Source organism: Danaus plexippus, chromosome 24 (assembly GCF_018135715.1).
Source record: "Danaus plexippus chromosome 24, MEX_DaPlex, whole genome shotgun sequence".
Taxonomy (NCBI): Eukaryota; Metazoa; Arthropoda; class Insecta; order Lepidoptera; family Nymphalidae; genus Danaus; species Danaus plexippus.
Genome location: NC_083552.1, coordinates 1,956,912 through 1,984,269, shown reverse-complemented (window position 1 = coordinate 1,984,269; position 27,358 = coordinate 1,956,912). Strand labels below are relative to the sequence as shown.

The 27,358-nt window shown below is 31.6% G+C and overlaps 1 protein-coding gene across 2 annotated transcripts; it reads left to right on the top strand.

Moving 5' to 3' along the window:
- The first annotated feature begins 196 nt into the window (after nt 1–196).
- On the top strand, nt 197–27,139 carry LOC116775874 (dihydropyrimidinase). Of its 2 annotated transcripts, none has more exons than XM_061524315.1 (14): nt 197–408; nt 12,321–12,415; nt 19,910–20,094; nt 20,364–20,440; nt 21,196–21,393; nt 21,847–21,993; nt 22,228–22,354; nt 22,964–23,069; nt 23,782–23,930; nt 24,272–24,456; nt 24,671–24,755; nt 25,020–25,148; nt 25,370–25,489; nt 25,896–27,139. In XM_061524315.1, the coding sequence occupies exons 1-14, from the start codon at nt 367–369 to the stop codon at nt 25,973–25,975; spliced, it is 1,725 nt and encodes a 574-aa protein (XP_061380299.1). In that variant the 5' UTR covers nt 197–366; the 3' UTR covers nt 25,976–27,139. The 2 variants fall into 2 exon arrangements, with proteins under 2 accessions (XP_061380299.1, XP_061380300.1); XM_061524316.1 differs by lacking the exon at nt 197–408 and adding an exon at nt 11,526–11,624.
- The last annotated feature ends 219 nt before the right edge of the window (nt 27,140–27,358 follow it).

Sequence of the window (27,358 nt, the reverse complement as noted above, 5' to 3'; positions counted from 1 at the left end):
TCTCAATATAAACTTAGAATTTATTAAATTTTATAAAAATAATTTTAAATGACATGAATGATTTGGTTGGTCATAGTGACATCTCGCGGCATTGTTAATAATGTTTTGGACTTCTGGTCACCTAATGGAAGTCAGAAGTTACGACCAATCACAACACAATATTTAAAGACATGCGTATTGGAGGGAAGTGTATAGTGATCATTGAAAATAATCAGTATTCGTTAGGTTGATTTGAGTGGATGTATATCAACCATTTTCCTTGTGTTCCGGCTATCGTCTTCGAGAAAATCTAACAGCGTGACCGCCTACACATTTTATAAATAAACATTCGTGTTTAGTGCATACTTTTTTCGGATTTTAGTGAAAATGGCCAGCGCACCAGTCAAAAAGGTTCCGATACATTTACAGGTAAGTAACGGTTTTCTTGAACCTGTTGTTTTTGCAAACATAATAATATATCTAGTTATTAATAAGTTTAACTTTTTTGTTAGCTAACCAATACATCTCCATTACTTTTCTATTGAGACCATGTTTCGTTACGTTACGTTCGTCTATCCCTCGGGATAGGTGTGACCTAATTTTGTACAAAATTAGGTTTCCAGCCGGGACTTCGTGCGAAGATTATGTTATAAATGTAGATATATGTTAAATATAATGTTATAAATGTTAAATACGTAATATTTTAAACATTATCATAGCATGACGGCCGGCTTATCAGTGATTGTGATGTTTTTTTTTTTGACGCTAAATGGGAGGTATTTATAAAACAAATCTTTTTATGACAATTAATGTATTTAACTGCTGCAAAAGAAAAATCGATGTGTAATCTATAAAAATGTTTTATTCACCTTAAAATAGATGTCACCATTGTAATTCTGTAGCAGTTATTCAAAATTTACATTAATTTTAAATTCTGGAAACAATCAGCTAAATAATCAAACGGTTAGCCGAATTTATTTAAAGTAATTTGCATACAATGGATTATGTGTTGTCTTTTATACGTTAACAATTAAGTTGCGTGTTAAGTTACATGTGGTTCGTCGTGATTTCATGGACACAAAGTTAATTTCTTATAATATTAATAAAAAAAGGAAGGGTATGTAAGGTGAACGACCCGATAAAATCCTCGCAAGGGTCTAGGTTGGCAACATTACGTGACATGCGCAATGGTGATGTGGCTTAAGGAGATCGAATTATAGCAAATGGTTAAGAGAGGACCATAGATATAAACATACTATAGATGATTTATACTATTATGCCATAAACAAACATACCGCTGTACAAACCTTTACAAGCTGTGACTAAAATATAGCTATTACTAATTATCTGTCTCTAATTCTTATTGATTGAATCATATTATGTTATGTACCCGATAGACGTGAACGTACATGAATTATTTAAAAATAATTAAATTATTGTATGTAAGTAATAATATGTTAATATATTTTAATAGTGAAGGAAGATTATTTGCTTAATCTTATGTAAGTTAAGTTCAGACGGGCTTAGATAAACTCTCATTTGTTTGTAATACGATCTGTTTTTTTAATATCGTCACCATATGAGCCGTTGACTGACATGAAACGAAATCTAAGTGTCTGTCTCACCCACAATATATCAGTAACTTTATTCTAAAACAAAAATAACCATAGACAATCTCTACTGTATTAATCCAATTTTAATAATATTTTTTTTATTAGATGTGTGCACGTCTGTTATTAATTAACGCTTGACAATTAAACAAATTGTGATAAAACTTTTAATGTATCTATAAGTTAAAGTAATATTATTTTCATCCAAAACCTATGACTTTATAATATGTTACCGAATTATATCGAACATATACATGTATATATTATTTCTTTCTTAAAAGGAATCTAAAATTAAAACATTAACTATAAATCTCTGAAGTAATGATTATGTTAATTTTATTAAGTATATATTCGTATATATTTTTTTCAAAACGCGCCAAAGCCTAACGTACTCCGAGTGAATAACGTTAGATAAGATCTCTGGAGGGGAGTTAAGTTGTTAAGTTTTAATTAAATTTAACCGTTATAGTAATAATAACATTATTTAAGCACAGTTTATAACAAAGACATTGATAAATGTTAAAATAGTCCGTATCTATTTATCTTTAAAAAATGCAAAATGTGGGTACATCAATATAACGCTTTGAGAAATTTCAAAAAAATACATAAATTTATTTACAAATAGCTTGTTTTTTGTATGCGTTAAGCGCTTGAAGCTTTAATTTATAATATTGTTTTTCATAAATAAAAAGTTTATTGATTAATCCAGAGATTATTAAAAATTCAATATAAAATTATAACATTTAAAAATCACATCAGAATTCAGAATAAAACAGAATCGGATATATTGTATTATATATTATTATAGTGTGTGCATTTTATCGATATTACGTAAGATCACTTAATATAAATTTATTGAACGATGATTTTATATCTCAACACCCGTATGCTTATCATAAGTGTTCGGTTCAGTGATAAATCTTACCACATGTATTAACGAAACGCCAATCGTATATGTATTGAAGCGATCCTAAGTAGTATGATATATGGTTAGCATAAAAATCTTCGTTTTCCATCGTTAGGGACTTACATAACAACTATATTATCAACACGGCATAGATAACTCAGTTTTGTTTGCAAGTCTTTCCTACGTATTACTAATATCCAACATTAGAAAATACATTTGGGCAGGTAACTTACAATATATATTTCGTACTGAATAATATTATGAATTAATTTTAATCACGTCACTGCGTGTAAAGATTCATTTCTCAAGAAAGCATCTAAAAACTTAATACCAAGTTAAATTCTATTTTAAAAGCCGAGAGTTACAAAGGGCTGTAAACGATGATTTATAGTTGAGTCGCTTACATTTATACCGGTTCCTTGAAAACAACCTGCCATTAAAATATATACACAAATTTTATTGTAATAGAGTTTAAAATGTATTGTTTCGATTTTTGCTAGTACTGATCTGTTGTTGATTTTTGAATTGCATATTTAATTATATTGCTTATATTCTTATAGTAATAATAGTATATTTTAACAAACACGTAATTACATATATATATTTAAAGATTGAGAATTAGATTACTAATAGTTTAAATAATATATGTCTCACAGATTTACTATGTACGAAGCATATTGGTATTTCATTAAACATAAAAACGTAAAATAAATAATGAGTCCATGCATACCAAAGGCATTGCTAATATTGTAAGGCTGTGATGGACTCTAAAGAAGACAAGAGTAAAAACTATACATGCCTATATCGGACATTCATAAATAAAATGCACGGGTATTTCCAGTGATTTCCTATATCTTTACTTATGTAAATAATTACATAAGTAAACATATAGATATTCTCATCAATAAATAATAAATATGTATATTGAAAAAAAAACATAGGTATAATATAATTTAACGTTAAATTTATCTCTGAATTAAACAAAATAAACGTACAGTTATAATCAGACTCAGTTCAGATGAGGTCAGGTAGCAGTTTCAGATGTAGACAAAAAATCGATATCGCTCCAGCCTACCCCCCCCCCCCGCTCTCACCCTCCACCCCGGAATCTGCACAGCTAGGATTGAGAGACATTTTCAATCAATACACACCACACTAGATAAAAACCTCACGTTGACTTGGAATAAGTTTTTAGATGCATAATATGAGCAAATTTAGTCAAATTTCGAATCAAACATTTAATCGATGTGCTGCATATATCAAGTTAAACAGACTAACGTATAGTATCGACGTTAAGTCTATGTCATTAACACTAGATTATAGTCGTTAGAAATGATTTCTTTATTCGGCGTGTCTGGATGAAAGTGATCGAAACCGGTCCTACGAGATGCATTTCTCGACTAACTATTTACACTCATATCTCTAATTCCATGGATGGCAAATAATTCGCAATCCAAACACAATAGATGGCGCTTTTTGTAATAAACATTTAATTTGCGTAGATTTCAAAAAAACTATTGATTTTTACGAAGTTTTCTTTTTATATTAACAGTCGAAATCTTCATCAAGGTCAAAATATGTTTTGGAAACTAAAGCGTATTAGGTACAGTTAGGTGTTTTAATAAAGTTGTATTTGAAATTTACTTATACTTATTGATTTTGTTTGCAATAATATTAATTTAATGAAACCATACACGTATGTACGTCAAGGTAAGAATAAAAATCAATATTGTACATACATCTTATTAATAGATATATTTTATTGAGTGTGCTTGTTTGTTTAACATTATAAATTATATGAATTAACTATTTTCAAGCATAACTTATATTTTTTTGTATTTTTTTCTTTAATTTTCAGTAGGTATCCTTAGTCCAAGTTGACATCACACTGCAAACGGAGCGTTAAGAGTTTTCATTTGTTAATCCTTGCTCAATATATTATTAACGTAGCTCATTGAATGGTAATCTAGCAACGCTTCTTATGTATTGTAGATCCAAATTTGAAAGCATACAGACGTCATGTTCATGAACAGAATGTGTTTAACTTAACTTAAGATAAATAAAATAATCAAATAATTGTAATAAGTAATTTATCTATATTAGAAAGCTTTAGAAAACGGACATTAATCACTTAGAATTAGTTACGATAGTATCCAAAGTCGTAACGAGTAAGATGAATCGCAAGAAAACAATTGTGTTTGTGAAATCTTCTATAAAGATTTTCATTTTGTTTGACTTTTTTCTTTGCTCCAATTGCTTCTGATATAAAAGCATTATTACATGAATATGGTCCCTTGTTATATAAATACACTTAACATTATATCTCACAAGTCAACAATATATTTGATATTATTTTACTCATACGCATCAAGAGAATCTAAGACTTTCGGGAGTATTCATTTAAATAAAACAAATATGTTCTTAAAAACGCGTAATTTCGCAATTACCGCAGTTCAAGAGACCCGTCACCTCAAAAGTCCTATAACATAAGACTACGCCCTATTTGAAGTGTGTCCGTCGGACGAGCAAACAGACAGATTCTTAAAGTAGATTAACTTGTCTTCAATGAACTTTTACTGTAAAAGAATTAGATTATCCAAAAATGCTCTAGCTAAACAAACCTAAATATTAAAGAATTTCCATATTTTCCTTAATGTAGGACTTAACTAATACACGACTTATCCACAAACAGTTTGATTGACCAGATTTATCAACTGATACCATTCCCATCATTTGAGAAATAGAATAGTATTTTCGTAAGTGCCAGACAGAAGTCGCACCTCATAGCGCCTTTTGGTCAACACTTTATAGCTCTTTGTGGTTAGGAAGTTCTGGAATCCAAATGACTTGGCAAAATGGGCCTTTATCAGGATTCAGTGGTTCCTAGCCCTGGATAATAGGCCAACTGACGTACTCAATTGTGATTATGTGGGTTATTGTGGAAATACTCACAGCAAGCGTGTTAGTAAAAGGCGTTCCAGTGAAAACAGTGCTTTAAGCCGCCCGGGTGAAAGCATAGCAAATGGTCTAAGAATCCTACCTTCAAAACCTTTTTCTATGACTCTTTAACAAACGGAAATAACTTTTATTTCCATGAAGTGAATTTGACACGAAATCTTTGTGCATATTAACAAATTGCAACTACCCTATCAATCAAAAAAACTATTTCTATGAAAAAGGTGGGCATGTCAGGAAAGTAACATGGTTTCATATCCCACATCTAAACTTACATTTTTATTTAGTGGATCAATTTTTTTTATTACACGCAACCGTAAAGGAAACACTTATGGTATTAAAAAACTCTCCTTTGTAACAATGATCTTAACAAAAATTACATATTGACGTCGTCTCAAAACGACCAGCACGCAGACACTTGCTAATGTTCCGGAAACATAGACTTTTATGTCATCCTATTTATCCAACTACCCGCAACTCCTACAGTATGCAATATTTAATGAAAATTGTAACAAAATGTGGTCATAAAATGATCGTTTGTAGAAAAGTTAAAACAAAATGTAATAATAAAGGCCTGCCATGTTCAGATATTTTGGCAAAATATTTAAAAATAATTTAAGTCATATTAAAATGACAACTTCCTAACCGCATAACTTTGCCATGAGGGCTTCATTTTATTATACATCCGTACTATGTACATTGTCTCCTGGTGTTTATATTTATTTTATTTGCTGACAAAAACATTGGGTACAGTAAATGCATTTCGTCACCGAAGTACTCGTCATTATATTATAAATAGATATAACGATCTCCAGTTTGTTAATAAACATCGCTCCACGTGTTATTAGACGTGGCTTCAGAACCAATTCTTTCGACACTAACTGAATAAGAAACATACAAAGCTATTACACATTACTTTATAATTCATATTCCTCAATCCTTTGATGTACCTCGAGGTGAATGACCTGTTATTTCATTTATTCATATTGTTCCTCCTTATCGCAGCGAAACATTCTGCGTACCTGGTACCTACTGTAAAGTGTAACTTCAACATAATTAGTGTTCTCGTTGTTTGCGTCCAAAGACCTCGCTCTCGTTCATTTTCGCTGAAACATAAGCAGAACAAAAGCATCCCTTTCGCATGACTTAATAAAATATGTAAAATTATTCGGAATTCGTATTTTAATTACTTGGAAAATCAACTTTGATATGTCATATATGAAATGCAAAAATTACAACAGCAATATAATGATATAATTGAATAAAAATGATTACAAAATACCAAATTCGTGTTGCCAATTTTAATAATATGCTTCTTGATACTGGCGTAACAAATATAAATATGACGATGAATGACGTTATAGCAAAACGCTCAAATGTTCAAATGCTCTCCCACGCTTGGTAATACTCTTATAGGAAACATGTGAATTGACGATAATTATCGCAATGTCAGAAAAACACATGCAAGCAAGGTGAACGTCCGGAGTGGTACAATAGCAAAGATTCGCTTCATCTAGAACAGAAAAGTAAGAGTTGTATTTGCATCAAAAACAATGGAGTAATACAAGCAAAACTTTCTTGTTAACATTCTAGGAAAATAATAATTTTCTTCTGCAATGTATATGAAAATTCGTCTTTTTTTTTACGTTCAATCAAATAGAAACGTGGCCCTGGCCTTTGAGTGCTGTTGGAGTCCATTATGAAGGCTGTGTATATATTTGCGATAGTAAAATCATGATATTGAATTACGTACGTTGTAACGGAGGGTTGTGATTTTAAAACCTTTATACATTTAAGTTACATTAAAATTGGTCAAACAATTTAAAAAAAAGATTGCCATAAGATTAATTCATTTCTAAAGAGGTTTTACAATGACCCATTATGTGCATTACGGGCAAACAATCAAACGCTTAGTGTATACACGGAATGTATAGAGCAGTGTATGTCCACATTGGCTGAACTTAGTGTGTTTATTGTCATGAGCCCCAAGGCTGTGTTACAAAAGCGACATGACCTTAGTCCACATGACTACGCCATGTGTGAAACGCATATGGTATCGTATTAAGAAACGCATGGTGTACAAAGTTTACATTGTGTATAGCTTAAGAGAATGATTTAAAATTAATGACTTTAAGAAACAATGAAAATTTTCCATGTACAGCAATATCTGTAATTCCTATTTTTCGATTCAATCTTTTATCTTTTTAATAGAACTTTTTGTTTTTTATTATATAAATAAATATTTCATGTCACTCATAAATCACTCCATGGCTGTAATTAAGACCCCGCAACGGCCATTACGCTAACATTAAGAAAGCCCGAATCACTTCATGGTATCTATGGGGGACCAGCCAGACTGTTCCATAACTTTTGCGGCAAACTCCATAATTACTTCATTCATTATTCACCCTATTTATGACTCACGGGTTTTTCAATACAGCACCACTCTAACGGCTATCATTCACGTAACAGTTTTTGCAAATTTAATTAGTTTTACATACATACTACATCAACTTAGTACGCATGTATTTTTTTGGTATATTTTCTGTCATTATTTAACATAGTCATTAGACGGTAAGTTACCTAAGCGACTGTATGTACAAATATTGTGTCATACTTGTACGTCCCGTTTTAAGTATATGCGACATCTCGATAAGATTAGCGGGGAATTAAATATTGTTCTTGGTTTAATCTGTGAATGACAAACATATTGCAATAAGCGCAAATCGAATTAGTAATATAGGTATACCTAATAATGTTTACAAAATACTTATTTGATAAATATAAAAAAAATGTTAAATACTATGTGTTTAAACAACATTTAGATCAAAAAATAAATCTTTATTTGAAGTTAATAAAAAAAAAAAAAATTCTATTCGCAATTAATATCGAGTGTGAAAGAAATAGCGAAGGATAATACTATATTATATTTGTGTCCAGTTAATTTTATCTGACGACTGACTCGATAAAAGATAAAAGATAAGATAAATCAGCTCTTGAGAGAATGACTATTCATTTGATATAATGTACTAAAACTTTTAATATATATATGTATGTCTATGAAGGACTTTCTCAAAAACTACCGATTGTTATCTTAACATATTGAAATACTTCTAGATTCATACGAAGTTTCTTCCAAAAATTTAATAAAAAAAATCTGTAAAAATACTGAATTTTATATAATTAAATATTAGTAAATATAAAAAATATTCGTATACTTCCAAAGATTTTTAATAAATGCCAAATACGACCAAGTTTAGAACCTATTTTGGAATTATGCTAAAAAAAAACGTTTTTTTTTTAATATAATTTATTAACCTATAAATAGCATGTACCTGCTTTGAGAAATTCAAATATATAACACGTATGATAAAAGTAACTTTCAGTACAGCATAAGTTATATATAAATTCTTAGTAACACAATCATATATGGTCTGTCTAGCTGTTCGTACGCATCGAGAGCTCTCCTGTCATTCACCTTGAGCCCCCTCCGCAATACCTTCACATCAATTTAATAAACGCATCCTTTAAAATACATAGCATATTTATTTTGTACGTTCAATATTGAAATCATTTATTGTACCTGTCAAATTTGTGTTACGTATTTAAAAAAAGGACAGAAATGCATAAATTTTCATAGTAAATACAGTATATATTAACGCAAGCAAAACCAAGGAGATGTTAGCATAAGAAAACTTCTGTTTCATCTATAATAAGATTATTTTAATATAGATCTTCACTGCACATTAATTTTTGGAGTATGAAAAGAATCGATTTTCTATTTAGAAAGAAATTACACACGCTATATATATATATATATATTTATATATAGTTACATACGTATATATCGTAAAAATTATCTCACGTTAAAACTGATACACATTTGTGTCATTTTCACGTAGTATAAGTTTTTATCAGATGAAGACGAAACAGATAACGTTAATAAGAGTTATCACTTCATGATATTACAAGAGAAATACTACAAGTAATGGATTCCTTATTTTGTTACATCTATACAACTTATGTTCATGACTGACTTAATCGATTTATTTTGTTCTTAAGTTATTTCTTGTTTATATGCTTATTTTATATTTCATCTTCAAATTTATATTTATCAAAATTAATGCAGTACACTGTAGAATATATATATATATATATATATATATATATATATAATAGAAATAAAGTCTCAAAACACTGCTATTAACATACAGTCTCTCTCTCTCTCTTTATATATATTTATATATATTCGATGTATTGACTCATAATATATAATTTTTAATAAAATAAAGTATACATATATGTTTGTAACATCAAGAACAATGGAATCATTAAAATTTTTGTCGCATGTCGCATACAACAGTAGCAATCTCGTGAGTTTCTTTTATCTCGGGATGTTTTCCGGATACGTGTAAACAAACAGATACACATACATACGTCAGGAAGAAATTGCTTACGTCATATATATCTCAGTTGCGTATTTTTTGTTTTTTATTATATATATAACTCTGAACAAAAAGATAACCAAGTATAATTATGTTTAGTGTACAGTTATGTCAAAATATCTTTTCAAAAAAAATACCCTTGTAGATAAACTATACCTAGTTTTACTTAGGAAACACAGAGTATTCTACTAGATCAGTGTTCATATTATTATGTATGTAGGTATTAAGATAATTTATTTACTTTGATAACCTTTAAAGTTTAATGTTATGTAGCAAATAAGACGTTATATTAAAAAATACTTCCATTAATGGCAGCGATTTCATTAATCAACTTTACATAATATATTTGTATATATGTATAGAGCATTTTTATTAAAAAAAAATATGAACTTAATAAATTAATTAAAAAACTATTAATTAAAAAGATATGATAAATTAGTTTTAATTGTCATTTTTACAATGCAGTCTTGGTGTTTTAAATTTAACTACTAGGCAATACTTTATACATAACTTTCTAATGATACGTTGAAAAGCGAGATGTATTTATACAAACATAACCGGGAATCGAAGCTGTGGAACATAAGTAAGGCGAGCATTGTAACCACTGGGTATCCCATTATTTTCTTAATAATAAAGCCTAGTCTACCTTCCTTTTGAGAGCCGTTGAAGCATACGCATGCTTTAAACAAAAGATATTGTTCAGAATAAGAGGATGCTTCTAGCTGCCGCAACCGCGTTCGTTTTAGACTTGTGACGATTGTTCTAAAGAAAAAACTATGAGGCTATGAAAGTTCATAATGTTCATAAAACTACCATGAGATTTATATATACATGTCATATGTTTGGCTTATATTAAAAGGATGTCATTCCTTATTAAAAGTTTATATAAGTTTAAATTTATTGTTTGTTTTAAGTCTATATGTGAAAGAATTATGCGAGTCTAAGTCGTGGTGGCCTGGACGTTAAAGGCCTGCCTCTCGTGCATGAGGGTGCGGGTTTGAAACCTGGAAAGTACAATTTAGTTTTTCCGAATTACATATACTTTTTAAGAGACACCATTGACAGACAGTGCATGGCAAAACATCGTGGGGAAACCTGGAATTGTTATTTCAAATTATAAGTTTGAAATCGCCAATCCGCCTTGACCAAGCGTGGTGATTAATGCTCTAACCTTCTCCATTTAAGAAGAGACCTTTGCTCAGCGATGAGCACTTATAGGCTGATGATGATGAAGTACGATAAGTCTAGGATTTGCGACCAGCAAATAAAGTATTTTAACAAATTCCAAAAAAAAACCATTCTAACTAATTGGGTGACACACCCGAGCATAATAACATTAATTATATTAATTGAAACATATACAGAACAATAATTTAGTATATCTTTCTTACTTTGTTCCTTATACAATTAATTGTTTGTTACTTTTTATTGAAGTACATAAAATTGTTTAGGTTATGTTATATACAAAATCGATCTGTACAAAAAAATCAAGAGAACACGATGAGATCTTTCATAAATAGTAGTAAAAAAGTCACTTTCCCAAATGTGTTTGTCAGTACATGTTTCACACCATCTACGTGTCGCTGTAACTCGAGGGAGTGCATTCTATTTTAGTCTTAGCATTTTCAGTACCAAACAAGACGCGGCTAAGATACGTCGCTCGTAAATATTAATTTTACATTGTATTGCCAAATGGCCTCACAATCAGTATCCGGTATTAATATTAAAGTGAGATTATTCATTATTATGAACTTATTAAGTTTTTAATTTATAACATTTTGGTTTTAGTGTGTTCCAAATTTGGTACTGCCCTTGCAAGAGGACAAATGTTAGTGCTAAATCTAGCCGCTATACGCTATTTTCTTTGTTTATATAAATAATTACCAATTGGAAATTGGATTTTAAGGATTATGTATTATTTATTTTAATAATTTTTTTTTCTTTTACAAATTTTTCATTTTCTTTATATTAATTTTACTTTTGGTCTTTAATTTAATTATCTTTGGGATTTATTTATAATCAGACGTACTATTGATTCAGCACTTACAGATGATATATTTCGTGGAAAATTAAATTTTATTGAGGAAATACTAAAATAGTCTCAGCATAATACAGTTTCGGAGTACTTTGTGTTATATACAAAATCTTCTTAATTTTAATAAAATTATCAGTATAAGGATTTAATTAAACCACACAAGTCTAAACAGTCGTTTATTTGTAATTATAAAACAGTGAAAAGTGACTGTTATGTTATACAGTAATTTCCCGATCGATAATTACCTAAGTGCCTGTCCGCGATTTCTTTTAATAGAAACAGTGTTATTGTCCAATAAAAACTTAATTACCAAACAGATTTCTTCAGATAAATATTCACTGTGCAGATTAAAAATGTCATAATATATATACTGTATGTTTGTTCGTCAGAGCTCCCAAAACCGTCTCCTCATCAAAAATGGCTGTATCGTGAATGCTGATGGGATGGAAGACGCTGATGTTTACATCGAAGATGGTGTCATCAAGTGAGTATTATAAGATTTTGCTGTGACGATTTTGATAAAACAGTTGTGTTCTTGAATTGGTCTATAAATTAAATATGTAGAAGACTTTTCATCAATAATTATGGTCTTTTTTAACTGTCTAAATTTTCTTCTAACTTTCGTTAATACATACAATATTTTAGTACTGTAAATGACTGAATTATCATATGAACGCCGATATAGCTATACGATGATTCACTTAATACATTTGGTTAAGCCTTAAGTGTATAATATTTTTTATATTTTATAGATTATATTCAAATTAAAGCCTTCTAAAATGGCTTTTGTTAAATCAATTTCTCCACAACATTATTCTCAGTGACTTTCTTTGCTTGTATCTTTTTACGTTCGTCTAAATTAATCTCAATTTACACATTATAATGATTGATGGTCTTCTATTAAAATAAACTCTTAATAGATTAATGTGAAGAAGATATTTGTTGATATTGTATATATTATTAATACACGTCATTGTATTTTCACACTGAGAAGCATATAATAGTTTGAAGGACTGAATTAAATAATTTTTATTTAAAAAAATATTGTATTTCAATAGAATTAAAAGTGAAAATCGATTATTCGAAGGTTTCATCAGCCATTCCTCTCAATAATTAATATTAATAAGAAGTTTAAGTACCCATTTCACATTTATCCGATTTTAGTTAAAATTAACGATCTCATAAAGGATCATATATAATGAAAATTTATAGAACTTGAGCACTTTTAATGGTTTCATGGAATAAATTATTCAATAGCAGTTAATTTTTTTTTGAGTACTTGAAAAAATATATATTGATTTGTAATTAGTTAAAACTCAATTGTATTTATTCTTTACCAACCACTTAGTCGTTTATCAGATTAGAAATAAGTTTTTTATATCGGTTTTTAAGTAGTGTTTAACAATATTACCGATCATTACGCTGTAATTAATTTTATCAGTCAATAGTGTTATACACTGCTATAGGTTTTATGAATTTAGAGATTTTCTGTAAGGAAATTTCTATTTTACTATGAGAAAACTAGACACATCTCGAGTGAAATTTTATGATATTAACCACCAAACCACATTGGACCAGCGCGGTGGATAAACCTCTAAACACTTTCCATATACGTTCCATAGTATGGTTTACGTTAACTTTCATTATTAACTAAATTTTGCACACGACTATATACTTGGAGTTTTCCAAATTATTAACGGTATTCAACTAACATCATCATCTACCGCCTTTGACAATAAAATCTATTATGGACTATTCTAGTATGAAGAACAGGAAATTGCTTAACAAATTAAAGCCTATGTATTATTCTGATGTTAAATCTGCATCATCGTAAGGTTTCGTTAAAATACGTTCAGTACTTTTTACGGAAAACAGCAACGTACATCCATTATGAGTAGTATCGTTTGCCAAATCAATCAATAATATGGGTAGAATTAAATCCATCTTTATTTAGTTAAGTCAATTTAGTAAGTATTAAACTCAGCAGTTAAACTGTACACTGTATTTGTTGCTTTTGAGGTTTCCTACACTTAACACCCTAAACTAGGTCATTCATATGTCACCGTGACATAAATAAAACAAGCAGATATAAATATTTCTACTTATATATTTAACTTTTACTTTTATATGTATTTAAATCAGTTCCGCAGTTATTGTGTTACTAACAAACAAACAACAACTTCTAATTAACATAGTATAAATCGAAATGGATACATGAAAGTAAAAGTGCAAGCTGTCTGTGCTTAGTTTTCTATGCAACCCATACTAAGGATACTGTGCGTAACGAGTTTAATTTAAATTCCTTCTTAGACATAATTTAACACTAACTTAAAACTTGTATTATAATTTGTATCAAACGGACTAAGTATGATCTATTTTTATATCAAACAGAGTACATAATCAGAATACATAAAAAGTATATATGAGTCATGGTAAATATGACTCAAAATGTTCTCACTAATGCAACAAACGTAGCATTTAATTATTGACCCTAATTATACACCAGAGTAGGACATCTTGTCATTTAATTTAAGTGCCAATACCGATATAAAATGTATTGTAGGAGATAGTTTTTAGTTACACCAATAGATGGCGCTAGTACGGATTTATGAAATCCTGGATCACGCTAGCAAGATTTTTGCACAAAGAATGAGGTTTCTAACACAATCTAATTAAACTTTTATTTATAGTCTTATAGCGATTATCGAATTAAATAATATAATATGTACACATATATACTTGTAATGCCTGCGACTTCGTCCTCGTGTAATTTGAAATACGACTCATCTTTTAATGTATAGTGATTTGTGCTGTTTATGACTAGTAACAAAATTTTTAGTCTATGTCACGTGGCATCATTTAAAATACAACTGTTATGCATTAATCTCGCGGGAACTTTCGGAGTTTTGGGTTGTTATGGTTCGTCTTATTCTGATATGTACGCTACATTAGTAGTTTCATCATAATGCGTTAAGTAGTTTTTGCGAAGAGTGACAGACCTAAATAGATCGTTATATACTTACACCTTTTTTTTAACCTGGCATACAAGTGACTTATGTCAAGAATTTAATATTTTTATAGTAAAAAACTTTATTATAATTACTTCTTGAAAATTGTACATAACTTTATGTGATGGGTTAATTTCATTTTTTTTTTGTTTTTATTTATTATCAAATACCATATTTTATAATTTTGAATTTTTTTTGTCTTAAATTATATAAAATCACACTATGAGAAAATAATTATTTGCTACGCATTCAAAAGAAAAACATACTTCATTAACATAATTTTTAACCAAGACAGATTTTTCAATAGAGTTTTCTGATATTGTTTTTTTTACATATACATATATTTATTTTATAATCTGTTTTAGTAATAACAGTAAAATTTAGATCACCACAACGAGCACACCAAAAACCCAGACACGTTCACAGACTTTTTAAGGTTAATCAACGACCTAGTTCCAATTGCGACACCACTTTAATCCCATTTTTCGCACGCAACCAACAACGTAACTAAAGATTTTTACGGAAAAACATTTCTTTGTAAAGGCTCTATTAATTCGTAGATAAATTATTATAAAAGTTCTTAAATTTTAATCATGTAGGACTGACTCAATAAACTCCGATATAATATATATATATATATATATATATATATATATATTCGTATGATGTACATAACGATAAATTTCGTGATAATTTAGTGTATTTTCTATCCTATCAGAAATATGCCATCAAATATCTGAACTTCCTCATACAAGAAGTCTAGTAGTACAAGACAGTTAGAAATAACCGCGGTATACCGTGATAAAATCGCGTGACTCGTCACACAAACGCTGCGAATTAAGTATTAACTACCATAAGTCATAACATCTATTTTTGTCTTACACAAACTCAAATCATATTTAAAAAAAAAAAAAAATACAGCATATAATAATTATAATGTTTTTATTTATTTAACCGATTCTTTAATTAATATGTCTAATTTTCACGTGTGTATTTTAACCTGTATTCAGATTTTTCTCTTATAATGATACACTCATATAAGGCTTTCCGAATTGCACCAGGTGTTGCCTTAGTTTCAAGGAATAATAAAAAAAAAAAAAATTGAAATAAATCTTCGTTAATATATTTATTGAGTTCTTTAAAAGCAATTTATTCTTAATATTAATTGAATGTAAACTATAAACGTCGTGGTGGCCTGGAGGTTAAAGCCCCGTTTCTCATACGTGAGGGCGCGGGTTCGAAACCTGGCAACCAATGTGATCTTTTCCGAGTCATATGTACTTTCTAAGAGTACTTAGACGGTGAAGTAAAACATCGTGAGGAAACCTGATCTTATAATTTCAAATTATAAGATTGAAATCGCCAAACCGTCTTGAGCAAGCGTGGTGATTAATGCTCTAACCTTCTCTATGTTAGAAGAGGCCTTTGCTCAGCAGTGGGCTCCTATAGGCTGATGATGATGATGATGATCATGATAAATGCTTAAAATTGTTAGGCATTACAATATCGGCGTATTACCTAGCTATATTACAGGAATCCTATTATTTAACTATGGCTTCAACATTGACACTGCGGCTTCATCTCAAGGCTGACATGAAAATTAATAAAATTGTACAAATAGTTATTATAACAACAACATAGTAGATAATTATTGATTATGTTTCAAAACAATCTCAAACACAATTCAAATTAATCAGATGTACAAACAAACAAAGCATCGTGTTTGTAAATTAAATTTGTTTATGGCAATTCCACTATAGGAATAAACAGTACTCTGTTTACTAACAAGTGGGTAGTGATTCATTTTTAACTAGTTTTTTTTTAATAACGGCTGCGGTCCTTCTCAGGGCTTCTCGATAAAAAAATTCTACTATAGCTGTGTACATACAAAACTATATACAAACAGGTTTAGCAGTTATGCATGATTGAATAACAAACATGCAAACACGGCAATGGCTACCTTATATTCAATTTAATAAAAGATATCTAAAGATTATGAGTCTAAAGTAACTAATAACACAAAATAGATCTTAAACCAACATGCATATGGCTTCTACCTTCATAAAAAAAATATATTTCATAGAAACTTAATAGTTTTTAATAATAATTAAAAAAATTTGAATATAGTATGGTGGTATTCAACCCGCACGCAGGAAGCGGCTAATGCGGCAACAAGAACATCCGCAAACCATAACTGGCATCACCATTATGGCTGCCATTTAGATTATGGAATAGAATTATAGATGCATGTGTTATTGTCTTTAACATTATTTGTGGGAATACTCCACAGATATTTAGTACTGCACTGCGGCTTATCTCGAGACTGTAGAGGTAAATACATTACACTTTTATTCGACCTAAATATTGCTGCTAGTTCTAATAGATTCGGTCCCGTCGCGGGGCCGAGTGAGTTATCTATATTCAAAATTTCGGCCTGAAGTTCCCATTTAGGCCATCGCCACAGACATTGGCCTTGACTAACTCTGTTTACGGCTGTAATGCGACATGCGATAGATCTCCACGATGTGATAATTTGATGTCTACAACAAAAAAGTCACATAACAATTATTCTAACGGTTAATATACACTTCATAATTAATGTTTATTAACTACCACCAAGAATTGTTTCTGAGACGTCATACAGTCTACAGATAGGAAGAGAATGGTGAAGTAATGAATTCTTTGAAGAATAATCTATTGTAACGAACATTGAATAGAAAGGTAATTGTTCATATAAGTGGAAGTAGAAGTTAGAATGCTCTAATAATGTATATATATAAACCTGTTGTCCTTATTTAAACACGTCATTCATAATTTACATGTCATGTCTAAAGTAATTGCGACTTCCGTTGGGTTAAAAATAATTATATGCATAATGTGCACCCGGAAATATACGCCTAGATGTTGGTACAACTACCTTTTAAATTTTTTTGCCCGAAGTCAAAATATTTTTGTTAAATCAAACTAATATATTTTCGGATATACTACGCGGTTTGTATTATTTTAAAACTACATGATCCCGATGTTTCGGTTACTTTTCAGCAACCGTGATCACGGGCAGACAGAAACGTCGGGATTATGTAGTTTTAAAATAATAAAATCCGCGTAGTATATCCGAAAATGTATTAGTTTCATTTAAATGAATAAAACTCGCGAAAGTTAGATCTCATTATATTTTTGTTATATAATTCTTTATTTCATAGCACTCTGAAGTAGTAATCCCATGACGATCTGTCGAATCTTATAAGATTTATCTTGGCACAGAAAGAAATATTTTAGACTTGCGGAAATTATTAAATATATCGAAAAATAAATTACTGTTTAAGAAATAACTATTTAAGCATTGCAACAGACATTTTTTTTATTTACATATACGTACTCTGCCGGCCACTAGTTTGAGATTAACTTGAAAAAATTACAGTATCGAATAAACCTTCAAAAGTTAGTGCTTTACAGATTATTTACCTAATCAATACCTTACAAATACATTATGTAACAAAGGACTATAATAATTGCTATTATATATATACTGAACTAAACTGACTTTTCATCGACTTTATATTTTGTACTATATTACAAAAATATATCTTTTTTAAAACACAACGGTCCCAAAATTATGAAGTAGCCAGTACGAAAAATAGTTTAAAAAGGTCGTCTATTAAAAACCATGACGAATTGATATAATAAACAATCATTGGGAGTTTTTGATGAAAAAAAAAAGATCTATTTAACGACGTCTCATAATAAAATTGAATCAAAACCCCGCATTCCCATTATAGTATACTATTAACCCCAATTCACTCAATATTTCTATAATTGGGTAAATTAACGTGATTTGTATGGTCCTGTGACTCAGCGCAATTTTAACGAGCCCCTTTTAAAATGTATTGTATTATACACAATATTTTTCTTATAAATACGATCATTAAATTATTAATTATGTTGCCATTAAATTTGTTTTTTTTTTTATATTCTAATATTTTACTTTGTACGCTCCATCAATAGATGGCGCTACGGGTCCGCTGAAACACGCTATCAGAATTTAGATTTGAAAGTACTAATGCTTACTCTAAGTAACTATCAACCAGACGTTCTTGTCGTTGAAACAAGATTTTTCTTGAAAGGGTGTTGTCTGACTAATAGCTCAGGCAACGCTCAAATAAAATGTATACTCTATAGGTAAATACAGTTCGTAACAAACAACTCTCTCGAAATCGGATTCCATGTTATAAGTATATATAGAGTAATTCCCAACATCCCTTATAACGCGAAATTATTATTCAACTAATTGGGCTTTATATTATTAATTTCTTAATTCGTATTTTTTTATATTTAGTAGTATTGCGCAACTTTATTTTATGCAGGTTGCATTAGAAAAATTTAACGACTTATTTTTATCTTAACTATTTGACTATTGGCGTTCGAAATGACTAGCACTCGATCAGATAGCTTGCACAGCTTGAGTGAAGACAGAGACAGACTTGAATAAGAGAAGTAAAAACATCTAATAATTGTCACGCAACATTATATCGGTGTAAGTTAGTGTATTTATTGGTCGAAATTAAGTATTCATCATAGAAGTCCATCTGCATTAAGGGTTAATTATAACCATAGCAAGATCCGTGGAGGCTGTGATATGTGACATGACAAGACATCGTCTGTTGGTCTACTAAATTGGAATATTAAATAGATAATCTTATTGTTAATACCATCACGATTGCATCTTGATATATGAATGAAAAAGTGCCTGTATTTTTACAACGCGAACTTGTGGTTACGCTTAATATGAAACCCTTTTTTCTTAAATCTCATCATCCAAGAGTTATTCTAAGTGACGGAAACCACATACTATGACTGTTTGTCACCTTAAACCATTTGAAAATAGTACTAATTAAAAATATCTAAAAAGAAAATAATAGAAAATTATAAATCAGGTACTATCTCTAACATACACGTATATGTGTCTCCAGGCAAGTGGGTAGGAATTTAATAATTCCTGGTGGGACTCGCACCATAGACGCCACCGGCAAGCTGGTCATGCCTGGTGGTATCGATCCCCATACACACTTCGAGTTAGAGATGATGGGCGCCAAGACCGCTGACGACTTCTATAAAGGCACACGAGCAGCCGTGGCTGGTGGCACCACCACTATCAGTGAGTTGTACTACAAATACAAATACAATATTCATATTGAATCAGTCTGTGTGTGCAAAATGATATGAACCTCTATCAAAAAACAGTGTCTATTTGAGTGTTAATTTTTTCCCAACTAATCCTGGATAAGCATTTTTTTTAGTGTAAACCTATTATGGTATTAATTATCATGAAACTTTAGTTACAGTAACTCAAATATATTTTTGTTAACCACAATGTATAATGTACGTAATTTTGAAGCATTTTAATTTAATTCGTTTATATTACAGTTGACTTTGTGCTGCCTCAGAAAGGACAGTCGTTGATAGAAGCCTACGGAAATTGGAGGCAGAAGGCTGACAATAAGGTACGAATTGATATAGCATAAAACACACACACACACGCACACATACACACGCATATATATTTCTACACTTTTAATATATCAATCTAAAGCTATAGATATTTGCCTTTAACAATACAGTAATGACCACTTTCACCAATGCCAGTAAAGTAAATATTTACTTTTTAAAGGAAACATGTGAGTAAGTCTTAATGATATGATAATTGATTCAAATACGTCAGTTAAAGTGAACGCAAAGTTAAACAAAAAAAATAAATTAACATACACATGGCGGTAAATATTTAAATTAGCGAAAGTGTTCTTTAGTTCCGTAACCAGAAACTCGTGTATCTTGTTTTTGTGGCTATGACAGTTATTGTTACTTAATTAATTAATTATTTTTTTATAGAACATGCTGTATATTCAAATAGGTTACGGATTTTATATATACTATGTATTTATATTGTTGATAGTTTTGTAAATGAAACAAGTTTTAACCCATTAAGGCTGTTTTATAATCATTTTTATTATATAAATTAGTGCTAAATCAGAGTTTTACAGCGATTTTCATAATATTTGTATAATAGAATAATATTATACACGTCTCGTCTGCCCGTGATCACGGTTACTGAAACGTAACCGAAACGTCGGGATTATGTAGTTTTAAAATAATAAAATCCACGTAATATATCCGAAATATATTAGTTTCATATAAATGAATAAATCTCGCGAAAGTCTTAGATCTCATAATATTATTTGTCGTGTATATAATTTTCCAGGCGTGTTGCGATTACGCGTTGCACGTGGGCGTGACTTGGTGGTCAGCTTCCGTTAAGAAGGAGATCTCCCAGTTGGTGCACGATCACGGCGTGAACTCCTTCAAGATGTTCATGGCGTACAAAGACGTTTGGATGCTGGATGACTATAACATGTGCCTGGCGATGGAGGCGTGCGCCGAGCTGAAGGCACTACCCATGGTAACGAGATAAATAACATATTAGTATCATCTGAAATAAAAAAACAATATTAGTAATACGAATTATTCTTAGTCTAGTTCGTAAAGATTTTTCGTAGTTTTTCTTTCGATTAAATCTATTTTTAAGTAATAAAATTATATTAATATATATTATTCAATTAACGTCGATAAAACTGACATTTGTTTAAATTACTTAGTGTATTAACTCATCATCACCATCAGCCTATAAGTGACCGTTGATGAGAGGCCTCTACTCACACGGAGAAGGTTAGAGCATTCATCACCACGCTTGCTCAAGGCGGATTGGCGATTACAAACTTGTAACTTGAAATTATAAGTCCAGGTTTCTTCTAATGCTTTCCTTCGCCGTCTGTCCGTGGTGTCTAAAACTCTTAGAAAGTACATGCATAAGGGTTCGGAATAAAAACCAACTATGTCATATGATTAATTCCAGGTGCACGCGGAAAATGGTAGCATTATAGCACGTAACTCGGAAAAGTTGCTGGAAGCTGGGGTCAAAGGTCCCGAGGGTCATGCAGCGTCCAGAGACGACCAGGTCGAGGCCGAGGCCGTCAACCGCGCCTGTGTCATCGCTAACCAGGTCAATGACAATATAACTACACCTCATATAACCAGAGCAATCGTTGATCAGATTTTTCTTAATTTCCCCTACATACTCAATATCTCATATATTTTTAAGTTATTATCTCATAAAATATATTTATCCAACTTTACGCGATGTAAAACACATCTCATACAACTTATTTGTATCTTTATCCTATAAAACTTATCTCATCTCATCTTATCATTAAAGTCCCTCATATTCCTCCTACAGATGGACGCTCCGCTGTATATAGTACACATGATGTCTGCCGCCGCCGTGCAGTCACTGCGTAACGCGCGTCGCGTCGCCAAACATCCAATATTCGGTGAAACTTTGGCCGCGACGGTCGGCACTGATGGTAAGTTAGGCATTGGTAAGAATTTGTTTGTTCGGTTGGTCCCGCGATAGCCATTGTTGGTCTAACATCAATATTGGTCCTGACGACCGACAATAGTCGTTGCTGGTCAAAAAAAAAGTCTTTTGACCAGAAATAGTCATTGCTGGTCCAACGACATCTGCAAAATTTGTGAGTATTTTTGAGAGACAAAAAATATAATCAAATTTATTCTATGTCGCCTCACTTGATACCTGCTGTCCTGGCACCGGCCTTAGAGGCTGGCGTCACATTGCTGGTCATTTATCGACGTTTTAAACTGAAATAACAATCTGTTAGTTAACATATGATATATATAACGTCGAATAGAAAATAGCTTACCTTAAACTGAAATATCACTGACTTAGCACTTGTACACATTTGTAATTGTTAGACAACTTGCCATAATATTTGAATTAAGGAAGAAAAAATTTTGAGGACAAGTGAAAACATTGGAGAAGTGGAAAAATATCCGATGCTTGATATAGAAAACAATCAATAAAAACAACATCACCCCACCATATATTATATTCATAACTCACCGATCACCATCAGGCTAGGCAATGTTGGTCTCATTAGTGTATAACCCGCCAGGCTCGCACTACAAGAACGCGTGTTTCCGCCACGCCGCCGCCCACGTCCTCTCCCCGCCACTCCGCGACCCCAGCACACCGGAAGCCATCATCGACGCCCTCGCACAGTGAGTACTCGCGTTGTGTGACGAAGATAAATAAGAATAATATGCAATACAGTAAACTTGTTGATATAACGCCCGACAAAATACTCTACTTATTATTAATAGAATTCTATCCTCTTTGATATCAACAGTTTTAAAGTACACTTACAAGAAAAAAAATCACTCGGCACTGAACGCTTTTGTATTGAAAAATATTAAGCGCTGACAAAAAGACGATTAATTAAATATTATTCAAATATAATTCGCCGATATTTAACGAACTCACTAAGAATATGTTCGTTGTAAATTTGTACGCGGTAGAAGTAGGGGCGAGAGGTATAATAGCCAAATCTCTCTACCACCTACTAAAAGACTTGGGCATGTCCAGAACTAACATCAGTTCATTCTTGGAACGTGCGTCAAAGGCAGCCCTAGTAGGTTCGTTTCATATTTGGTTAGCTAGAGAGAGGAGCTTGGACAGTGGAGGTGAGCGTTTAACGCGCGCTAGATAGAGGCCCCTTAAACCTACACCTGGGTCGCAAGTTCCAGGCACTGTTGAAGCTCCTCTCCCTGCAACGCGACGGACCCGGCACCCGCACGGTGAATCCTTGGAATGCCGAGAGGTTTCGTCTCGTGGTCACACGTTATGTTATAATAAGTTCTGGTAGAATCCTTTTAAACGATGTATTTCTTCGTTTTCTGTGTTTGTTAATATCTCGGTTGTTTCGTGTTCCAGCGACGACCTCCAAGTGATAGCCAGCGACAACTGCACCTTCAATGAAAAAGATAAGGAATTGGGGAAAAACGACTTCACCAAGATACCTAACGGCGTGAACGGGGTCGAGGACCGCATGGCTATACTGTGGCAGAAAGCGGTCAACACTGGTAGGATATATACATAGCGAACTAGCGCCATCTATGTACTAGTGACAGAAGTAGATACGTAGTCATGATGAATATTGAAATATACGTAACGCTTTAATATATCATATCATCATCATAAAAAAATTAAAAAAAATTGTAAATTTCAGTAATTCCCTATAAGTCTCAGATTTCCCCCAAAAACGAGTCCATGGAATGTTAACCATCACGTGTGTTACTCAAGGCTCGTTCTATAAACCAATACTATTTCCTACATCCACCAATGGCTTGAACTATCACATATTAAATTATCATCACACACAAATCCTCTCTCTATACACTAGTATGTACGTTTTATCCGCCAGGTGTCATGGACCCTTGTCGTTTCGTGGCCGTGACGAGTACCAACGCTGCGAATATCTTCAACCTACCGTCCAAGGGCCGCGTGGCGGTGGGCGCGGACGGTGACGTCATCGTTTGGGACCCTCGCCTCGAGAAGACCATTTCCGCCGCGACTCACCACCACGCCGTAGATTTTAATATATTTGAGGTTCATCATACGCTGGTCTCATAACTAATGATAAAAATTACATAGGAATTTCTGATAAAATGTACACTAGTTTGCTTCTTTTTGATTATATACATAAATGGCTTAAAGAAAACTTGAAAAATGTAACAAATTTATCTTATATCTATATATATAAAAAATTTATTATCAGAAAATATTTATTATGTATTATTTATCTTTATTTATCTTTGTTTAGGGTCAGCGCGTGGTCGGTGGACCTCAATACGTTATTGTGAACGGTCGAGTGTGTCTCGATGACGGTGACCTTAGGGTCGCTGAAGGTGAGGAATTAACTATCTGCTAATAATATAAACGTGGAAGATTCTTAGTATCTTTAATGATCTCGCACGCAGAAACTGTAGAATAGAATTTTATAAGTGCAGAGTAATTTAAATTTTCAATTTACATGACTTTATATAAGGACACTGTTTTATTTAGCAATTACATTAGATAGTACTGTTTGAATACTTTAATTATTTAATTTATAATATTATTCAATTTAATATTATTTAATTTTAAAACAGAATTTTTATAAAAATTTTCAGGTTACGGTAAATTCTTACCCACACCACCAAATTCTCCGTACGTGTACGGTGAAGTACCCACCACGCCGCAACCGGAAAGGGTCGAATACTTGCCCTCACCCGCCAGGGTCACTAACGGGACTCCCACAGGTACAAAACATACCACTTGGATTATACATATATAGTCTTAAAGTTTTTGCAATATTTTATATTTAATGTGCTAGAATAGCTATGTTATCAAAGATGATTTAGTAAAGAAAATGTTTCTCAGCTGACCCTAGATAATATAAATATTGAAGTAAATATATGAAGCAACCTAATGGTTATAATAGTTGAGAAACAAACATTTGATCATAGCAACTATATTACAGAACTGCAGATATCTCACAAACTAGAAGCTACTTCCGTATCCGGCTGCAGCACGCCCACCGGCCGGAAGATGAGGGAGCCCGGACAGAGAAACCTTCAGAATTCCACCTTCTCCATCAGCCGTGAGTCGCATTCGAAATATAACCTTAATACTAATACGAATAAAGTTCAGTTTTGACGGAGATACAAACCACTCTTGGTATACTAACATTTTATTATAAAACCGTCCTAAAAACATCTAAGAAATTGTATCTTGGAAACAACATAATAGTCAAAAAATATTTTACTTTATAAATTATTGCAAAATATATTGATTTTAACACGGCCTTCCCTGAGTGGGCGACGCCCCCAAAAGATGTCAGGTATTTGTAGTTCCATTCATCTAGGCTAACTTATAGTTGTCTATCAGCTGGCGAAAAAAATGGGGGCGATAAAAAATAATTTACTCTCAAAGTGAGCGAGAGACGGAATAAGGTTTGCAAGTCGTTGTTGACACATTGTAGCTTAATAAATCTTCTATATTTCCAGAGGAAATGGAGGGACTCGACACGAAGACGTCAGTGCGCGTACGGAACCCACCCGGCGGGAAGTCATCCGGTTTGTGGTAAAACCGGTAGAAACCGGATAAAACCAGTTCAATGAAAACTGAAACCAGTCTCGCCCGGACAGACACTCGTTACAAGCTGTAACATTTTTACCGTATTATAAATATTATTGGTCAGTTATCAGAATTAATAACATAAAAGGTATATGTCAATATTATTAACGTTAGAACCGGGTTGAACCGGATAGAACTGGTTTTAAGGACGATCGCTTTTCGCTTGGACATGACTAAATTAATGCAAAACTGACATAAAAAAATTTATTGGAAAATAAAGTTTTTTTTTTGTAATAATCGGAGTAAATATAATGACTTGTTAATCATGATTGATTGATTATAGAAAGGATGTTTTTTTCAACATGAAAGTCGCATTTGTATTCGAGCTTGTTGCCTTTGATGTATGACGTGCAAAATTGACAGGCATTTAATATGTATGGAGGAAATCTGAGAATATTTAACTGAGCGTTAGTTTGGATACATTAAGACGTTTGTTTTTAGTGAGCGATCAATGTTAGCTCGGTGTTAAGTGCATGTATTGGTAATTATTTATTTTCTCATTTCATAGACTGATCCACAGACAAGCTAGACTATAGACGATGTTTTTACGGAAGTAAAAAAAATAATAATGTTTTTATAATTAGTGAATTTAAAAGTTTTTGTAATCTGTAATTTATATTGTGAAACGACCAAGTAGAAACGAGTGGTTTTTTATAAACTTAAATTATACAATTGATAATCGCCATTTTGTTTTTCTAGAATGTTCTAGATCAAAACGAATTCAATAATCTTTATTATTCATAATGATGTTTTATATTTTATTTCCACCCGCATGATCCCTGAAGTGTCCAAAAGTCGATTTAGTTTTATTGCTGCAAACATTGTATGCGATAGCATAATATACATACTTATTTGTAATCCGTACTTATTAACTCTGTTATAATAATATTTTAAGATTAGTAACTGTTTAGATGTATTTTGCACTTTTCAAATCATTAATAAACATACAACTACCGCCATCTACCTTCACTATTGACAATTTTAATACATTTCAAAGTTTATTTTACCAAAGATGTATAATTAGTTCTGTGTTACCTAGTTTATAATCGGCGTCACTTTTTTTCTGTCTATTCCTTAATCCGCATTGTCACAAATAAATAATGTAATCTCTTAATGTTCGTATTTTATTATTAACATCCTTCAGTGGCGTGTTCGCCAAAGATGCAAATAAGCAATTCATACCCTACCCATATAACAACTAAACCTATATTGTTTAGTTCTTATTTACATACTTTTAATCATACATTACGAAATACGAATGCTTACAGACATTTAATGTCATTTGATTCACGATTTGGTAAAATTGTTAAAAGTGCCATCTATCAACAAAAAC